General features: G+C 38.0%; 1 protein-coding gene across 1 annotated transcript; it reads left to right on the top strand.

Annotated features, from left to right (window-relative positions):
• Positions 1-4,320: 4,320 nt before the first annotated feature.
• SOSTDC1 (sclerostin domain containing 1) lies at positions 4,321-7,462 on the top strand. Its single transcript, XM_052639138.1, has 2 exons — positions 4,321-4,525; positions 7,047-7,462. Exons 1-2 carry the CDS (start codon positions 4,321-4,323, stop codon positions 7,460-7,462), a joined length of 621 nt encoding a protein of 206 aa, XP_052495098.1.
• The last annotated feature ends 1,242 nt before the right edge of the window (positions 7,463-8,704 follow it).

Genomic DNA, 8,704 nt, shown 5'->3' with positions numbered 1-8,704 from the left:
GAAATAAATTTCAAAGCTTGCCCAAAGAATGAAAGTTATTCAGTCACCATGTTGAATGATTCCATATCTGATCTTTCAAGACTCTAGCATTTTTCACAAAATGAGTGGCTTAATGATTATATCTTCATTTTAAAGCAGATAATATTGTGTAAACTATTTACAGCTGTGTGAAAAATTACCCCAACTTAGTTAAAACTTTTATCATTTCAGGGTGTTAAGTCAGGGCTGAAGTCTCATCTGAAGGATTGGCTGTGGGGATATTTGCTTTCAAATTCACTCTTGTGGTTGTTGATAAAATTCAAGTCCTCATGGGTTGTTTGGCTGAGGGCTTCTATTCGTTACTGGTGAGAGACACCTGTTTCATGCCACTGGGGCTTCTGCATAGGAAAGCTTATGTTATGGAAGCTGATGTCCATAGAAACAAGTGAGACAGCTAGAGCAGGCAAGCAAAACTGAGTCACAGTGTTTTGGTAACCCAATCATAGAAGTCACATCTGAATGTTGATTTCCTGTCCATGTATAACAACCACATTGTCTTCACTCCTAATTTTGCTTCTGCCAGACATGATATCCTGAGGCTGCACATACAAAATACTAGGGACAGAGCATATTTAACACAGAGCATATTTAACCTGGTATTTAATACTTAGGAGTTAGTTTGAGCAAGTTGATTAACAATCTAATAATTAAACTGAAAATTTAATGATCTCCTCCTCCTCCAGTGGTTGGGAGTTCATGCTAGGCCTGGGTTCAATCCCTGCTTGGGGAACTAAGATCCCACAAGCATGCAGTGTAGCCAAAATTATAACAATAATAATAATAGTAATCTCCTCCTCCAGGCATAAAAAAAAACAGGCTTCCAAAGTGGCTCAAAGGTAAAGAATCCACCAGCCATGCAGGAGCTACAGGAGACATGGGTTTGATCCCTGGGTCAGAAAGATCCCCTGGAGGAGCGCATGGCAAACCACTCCAGTCTTCTTGCCTGGAGAATCTCACGGACTGAGGAACCTGGTGGGCTAACAGTCCATGGGGTCACAAAGAGTCAGACAAGCGAAACAGCTTGGCACAGCATGGCACCTCTAAGCAACTGGAAAAAAAAAAAAAAGAGGCTGCTGAGTGGGGCTTCCCTGGTGGCTCAGATGGTAAAGAATCTGCCTGCAATGTAGGAGACCTGAGTTTGATCCCTGGATCAGAAAGATCCCTTATAGAAGGGAATGGCAACCCACTCCAGTGTTCTTGCCTAGAGAATTCCATGGACAGAGGAGCCTGGTGAGCTATATAATCCATGGGGTAGCAAAGAGGTGGACATGACTGAGTGATCAACACACACACCAGGCACAAAAAATAATAAAGGGAAAGAAATTAGCTATTTTGGCCCTGTTACTACCTTTAGGCATTGGGTCTACCAGTCAATGGTTAATATTAACGTAAGTCCCCTGATAAGCAGGATAAGACACTCTTTAGTGTGATGCATATACACAATGGAGTATTATCAGCCACAAAAATGAATGAAATTGGGTCATTTGTAGAGATGTGGGTGTAACTAGAGACTGTCATACAGAAAGAATAAGTCAGAAAGAGAAAAACAAATATCATATATTAGCACATAATGTGAAATCTAGAAAAATGGTACAGATGAACCTGTCTTCAAGGCAGAAATAGAGACACAAACATATGGATACTAAGGGGGTAAAAAGGGTGGGATGAATTGGGAGATTGGGATTGACATATATACATTAATATGTATAAAACAGATAACCAGTGAGAACCTCCTGTATAGGGAGGGAACTCTACTTAATGCTCTGTGATGATCTAAATGGGAAGGAAATCCAAAAAAGAGATGATATATGTATACATATAGTCGATCCACTTCACTGTACAGCAGTAACTACCACAATATTGTAAAGCAACTATACCCCAATAAAAAAAAAACAAAAAATATTGTAAAGCAAAAAAAAAAAAAAAGTTTTTCATAGTTACTATTTTAGAAGGATGTCTGATCCATAATCTCTATGTGCACAGAATAAACACATACATAATTTTCTAGGAAGAATGTTAGAATAAATGACTACATACAGTCTTAAGATAGAGATGTGATTGACAGTACATATACATTGAGATTTTTGAATTCAGGTTTAAAAATTTTTTTGGTTATGTAGAATTTCAAACATACACAAAAGTAAACAAAATGGAATATCCAGAATCCAGCCTCAACAAATCAAGCACCATCCAAACGCACTTCCTATGTTGCTTTTGAAGTTTTGTTTCAGGCATCATGTGATTTCATCTAAGGATATTTCAGTATTTAATTCTAAAAGAGAAGCAGTTGTTTTTCCATAAAACCACAGTATCATTTTTTTCTCCTAAAAGATACAGTCATTTCTTAGTACTACTAAATCATTAATGTTTTGTTCTTAATTGTACTTTCTTTTTATAGTGAGATAGATAGATAAAAAGTAGTTCTGAACTGGGGTGATTTTTTAGCTCACAGGGGACATTTGGCAACATCTGGAGATATTTTTGATTATAACTGGGGGTGCTAGTGGCATCTAGTGGGTAGAAACTAGGTATGCTGCTAAACTCACAGGACAGCATCCCATAACAAATAAGTGTCTCTTCCAAAATGCCAATAGTGCCACTGTGGAAAAGCCCAGGTGATGGACAGATAGATATGAATAGCAGTTGTATATGTGTTCTCAGTCACTCAGTTGTGTCTGACTCTTTGTGACACGGGCTATAGCCCACCAGGTTCCTCTGTCCATGGAATTTTCCAGGCAAGCTTGCTGGAGTGCATTGCCTATTCCTCTTCCAGGGGATTTTCCTAACCCAGGGATCAAACCCGCATCTCTTGCATTGGCAGGTGGATTCTTTACCATTCAGCCACCTAGGAATCTCCAAACAGCAATAACAATAGGTAAAAGTTTATAAAGAGGTGAGATTTATCCATCCTACAGGGTCAGTTTAATAGCCACACAAAGGGCAAAAATGAAATTGACAAGTTTCAGAATTTTGATTCCAATCAAGATATGCCACCAATCGGTTGGAATTTCATTACTGTTTTAAGGCTAGAGATCCTTGTGTGTGTTCATGCTAAGTTGTTTCAGTCAACTCTTTGCGACCCCATGGACTGTTAGCCCACCAGGATCCTCAGTCCATGGGATTCTCCACGCAAGAATACTGGAGTGGATTGCCATTCTCTCCTCCAGGGGATCTTCCCAACCCAGGGATCGCATTTGGGTCTCTTAGGTCTCCTGCATTGGCAGGCGGATTCTTTACCATGAGCACCAGCTGGGAAGCCCTTGGACATCCCTGGTAGTCATTAATGGAACATCTGTGTCATGTGTGGATAAACAGAAGACTACCTTGTTTCTTACGTGAGCAGCAGAGCCAAAGGAAGTCATGAACAGAATGATTAGTAAAATGGAAGTAGAATACGTGTTCTGCAGCCCATGAAAAACCTCGCAAAAATTAACTTGAATTTGCAAAATAATCAGTCAGAAATGGCTTTCATGTAAAATGATGCTATGAACGGTAATGCTTGGGTCATATCTTTAAGATGCAAATGGATATTAGTTACTTTAATGCAGACAGAGCTATGCTCATTACTCTGCACACAGAACCCCTGGCAATAATTTACCTAGGAGCGCAGCAGTTCATGCAGATCAAAGCTGCATTATTTAAGTGTGTCCAGGGGGCAGATTTTTAGCTCTGTGCCTTATACTTTCAGAAAAAAAGAAAAAAAGGTGGTTTGTATCTTGACAAACGAGAAATGTTTAACTAATTAGGTGCTTCATTCAAGCCCTACAATATTTAAACTCCTAAATTCCTCCTATTATCTAGGGTGAGGCCCCTCCCTACTACAAATACAGAACAACTGTGGGAATGTAAATGTCTTCAAATGAACAGCAGCATATTTTCATTTAAATGAAACCCGAATGTGAACTAGATTTTGGAAAGGAAATGGCAGAGAGAGAGGAGAGAGGGAGAGGGGCTGTAGTTGCTATAGAATGCGCCTGGCTGCTTCAGCTCTCAGACAACTGATGAAGTCCAACTCTGAAATTTCAGGCAATTTGGATACCAAGCTCCTCCTTTTCTGTAGTCTTCTCTTCCATTGGTAAAATTCTTTCACAGGGTCATGTAGGGATCCCACCCCTTCTCCGTGTTTTCACTCTGTAGCGCTACACAACTTTACACCTGAATGAACGCCAAACCTCAGTGGATATATAAAGGGAACCTTGAGGAGGAATTTCACAGTTACAGTGCAGAAGCAGAGGGAAAGGAATTAACCAGCTCTCCAGCCAAACAAATCCTCTACTCACCATGCTTCCTCCTGCCATTCATTTCTCTCTCATTCCCCTTGCATGCATCCTAATGAAAAGCTGTTTGGCTTTTAAAAATGATGCCACAGAAATCCTTTATTCACATGTGGTTAAACCTGTTCCAGCACACCCCAGCAGCAACAGCACAATGAATCAAGCCAGAAATGGAGGCAGGCATTTCAGTAACGCTGGACTGGATCGGAACAGTAAGTGTGTTTTACTTGCATGAATTTGGTGTTCTTATTTGGTAGCATTAACTCACATTCCTGTCGAATTATTTCATTGCTAACTAACCTGAACCATATATGTTTTGCTAAACAATCTGGGAGCAATCCGCTGCATGTGTAGACTGGCATTCTTCCTTACAAAGTTAACATAACTAAAACAGTGATTTGATAATGTAGGCACAGGCTTCGGTTTTCCAACATTCCAAGAGAAAATGTTTCCAGGAATCAGTGTTGCTTCTTTGAAATGCAGAATGAAATTTTTTTTTCATGAAGTGTTGTTCTAGATAGCTTAAATTCAGGTTATGTTCTGTTTATTTCAAAACATGTACAGTTCTGGTAGAGTGTATAAAGGTAAATAACCAAAGCACGTATGGGAAATCACAAGGGGGAAAAAAAAGAAGCTTTCTGAAGGGGAAAAAAAAAAAGGCTCACACCAATTTTTAAAAAATGTCTAGTGAAATAAATGAAGTTTGGATAATGATCTTTGAGAAAGAGGGATAAAACTAAACATTGGAGAATCATATTTTTCTGAAATAACTTCTTATTCACTGGATCAAGATGTAGGTTATTGTAGATTTCTGTGAAAGACCAGGGAAACTTTTATGAGTTTGGAAATTTAAAATAATGACAGTACAATAATACTTTGTATAAAAACTATTTTTCTTTCTTTCTGTTTGCTTAATTGACATACTTGTTGACCACTAGTTGGAAGAATTCAGATGTCTTTTCCTAACTTTTGCTTCACTCCTTTCACATGGTAGTAATTGGACTTTAAGAAAGACACAGAAAGAGTTCACAAGAAATCTTATACAAATGTTTTTGCTCCTCCTCAACTCCATTCAAACGCTGAAAAGCGTTTCAACCTTTGAAAAATCAAAGCAAATATGACTGCTTATGTCTTTCTAAGAAAATCAACGTGTTTTTTAACTTTCATGAGGATGTTTGCTTTTACATATACAAGAACTATCTGATTATTATTAGATTACCAAGCAAGGCGGTGGGTATTCATTGTCAATGAACTGTCACTGCAAAAATGCCAAATTTCTATATACACAGAAACAAAAAGCTAGGCAGGTCAAAATCATCTCGGCTGTTTCCAGGTGCATTCCTAAGGCAGCTACAGGAAGGTGAGCTGGGTCATAATCAGACAGGCAGAGTATGCTGACTGGCCAGCTAGGTTACACTTTAATTTCACTCTCACACTCCATATCTGTACAGATGTGTATGTTTATACATTACTTTTTTTTTTTTTTCACAACTATCACATCCCTTTAGACTATATCTTTTACCTTATAAGTTCTGGGGGCACAGTGCTAAAGTAACACTCCTAATTCAATATCTACTTCATATTAGCTTTCCAATATCCTATGCAAGACCACTTCAATGTCCTTTATAATCTTTATTTTTTTAAATTTCAGCAGTCTGTACTTTGAACTATATATATATTTCTGGTTAACAAGGCTGGATTTTTTTCCCAAGCTTGTTACAGGCAATTTTCCTTAAGTTTAGATAACAAAGCAATGGAAAAGAAAACCCAAATATTTCAAGACTAATTTTTGCTTTAATTACATAAGGCATGTAACAAGAAACAGTCTATTAGAGAACATGCTTATCAAATTCAAATGACTAAACACAGTTTGCCATGACCAATATTCAGGAAACAAACACTGTGGTTCCTTTTGCATTTGTAAATCAGTCATGTTAGGCATTTTTCTGCCATAAAATTCATGGAAATGTAGCCAAGTTGTTATGGCAACCATACGTTCCTGATTTAGGAGCTTTTATATTCTTTACATGTTGAGTTGTAGTGACATTTTGAATTTCAAGCATTTTAACTGTGTTTTTAAAAGATAGTTTGGGAATTTATGTTTAAAATGTAGTTATTAAGTTTGAGATGCAAAAATGTCAGACATTGTACACATATGTATATGTGATTCTCTGCAGCTGAATTTTATAATTGAAACAAAATATTATGGATTTCATTGTACACAATATTCAAATTCTTTCCACATTTTTTCAATAGATTTTTGGAAAAACCTAATTAAAAGCACTTGTAGACATTAACTAATAGACCTGTGAGTGAAGAACATGAACATATACTCCCTCTTAGCTCATTAAAGAATGAATATTCATACATAAAACTTAGAGCTGCTTAACACATATTGGGGGAGTAAAACTAAGAAAATAGGATTTTCAAATACTCCAGTAAGCAATTAGCTAATGTTACACATGAAAAATCAGGCTCAGTTTATTTTATCCCATAACTGATAATTTTCAGGCAAGCTTTCTCTATAACCATCCAGGTGGATTTTTGCATTGTGAGAACAAAATAAGAGTTCACTTCCTATTGGCTAATTTGCTATCATTTGGACATTATTTTTTGTCATTGCAGATTACCTTTTTTTTTTTTAAGTGTTTGCCTATGCCTCTCATGCACACACACACACACACACACACACACACACATATATATATAATTTTTTTTCCCTGCTTCCTGCAGCTCGAGTTCAAGTAGGCTGCCGAGAACTGCGTTCCACCAAATACATCTCCGACGGCCAGTGCACCAGCATCAGCCCTCTGAAAGAGTTGGTGTGTGCAGGCGAGTGCTTGCCCCTGCCTGTGCTACCTAACTGGATCGGAGGGGGCTACGGAACAAAGTACTGGAGCCGGAGGAGCTCCCAGGAGTGGAGGTGTGTCAATGACAAAACGCGTACCCAGCGAATCCAGCTGCAGTGCCAGGATGGCAGCACGCGCACCTACAAAATAACCGTGGTCACCGCCTGCAAGTGCAAGAGGTACACGCGGCAGCACAACGAGTCCAGTCACAACTTCGAGAGCCTGTCGCCCGCCAAGCCAGCCCAGCATCACCGAGAGCGCAAAAGAGCTGGCAAACCCAGTAAGCACAGCATGAGTTAGAATTCAGACCTCCAAACTGGACTGACTAGGGACCATCTGCTTTACAGATTTGATTGCTTGGACGACTGGAGCCTGCCACTGCTATTTTCTTACTTGAAAATATACGCTTTCTGCTTTGATCAAACTCAGCCAGCTGTCCTGAGTATCAGGAGCTTCTTGGGAGATAGATTTTTCAAGTTTTTCAAGATGTATAAGTATCCATGATGTGATTTGCCTTTAAATTCCACACATCCTGTAGTATTAATTCCCCATGGTTCTTGAAAGACGGGTGATACTATACCCGTCATTGAATAGTCACTTTTTAACATGGAAAAGGGCTTCTCAGTAACCCTTCATTTCCCAAACCATCCTCTCCACCCTACACCCAACAAAACTTCTTCGAAATTGAAAAATTTTTTAAAGAGTTGTTGCCATGAATCTTCAGGTTAACAGTTCAGAAGGGTGTTTTTTTTTTGGTAATCTTCATGGGAACAGTTTAGCTGCCAAGAGTGATCTCCCTTTGAAAGAGTGAAAGACCTTGTGACATTTCACTTCAAAAATAAGCCCTGTAGCTTTTTACAGTCTCATAGTATGAAATTATACCCTGCATGCTGACCCTTGCTTGGAATGGAATGCCAGAAATGCATGACAGCAGCTAATAAGTAAAGCTGATTAACTATTTATTTGTCAATGTTATTATTTAATGAGCTTTCACAAATGATTGTTTTCAAAATGTTAATTTTTTATGTTTCAAAGTCTTTTCATGTACCTAAATATTTTCCTGTATAATTTGTGGTTGATCTAGAAGTATGACAATACATACTGTAGATATGTAAAATAAATATTTTAGTCTCCTTGTTACATATATGTTTCATCATGAACTTTATCAATAGTATAGATCTTTAAAGATCAATAAGATGCTTTGTAAAGATGACATAGGTAACAGTTTCCTATTTAATCTGTGCAATCAGAAGGTGACTTGACCTTCAATGAGTTTCTTTTAACAAAAATAAACACGGCTAAACGTTATTGTCTTTGCCTCGAACACGTGTAAAATGGTACAGAATAAGCACACAAACTATGGAAGAAGCACATCGGAATCATTAGTTTTTTAAGATATAAGGCACATTCAAGTTTTGGTAGAAAAATCTATAGTAAGGAGAAGAGAGAGATAGGGAGACCATCAAGTTGGTAAATAAGATGTTTGAAAAAGTTGGATGACAATCCAGCAGTGAGTTGTAAGAAGAATATCATGTTTATATA

Source organism: Budorcas taxicolor, chromosome 4 (genome assembly GCF_023091745.1).
Source record: "Budorcas taxicolor isolate Tak-1 chromosome 4, Takin1.1, whole genome shotgun sequence".
NCBI classification, from domain to species: domain Eukaryota; kingdom Metazoa; phylum Chordata; class Mammalia; order Artiodactyla; family Bovidae; genus Budorcas; species Budorcas taxicolor.
Note: the sequence above shows the minus strand (reverse complement) of the source record. Positions and strands in the feature narration are given on the sequence as shown.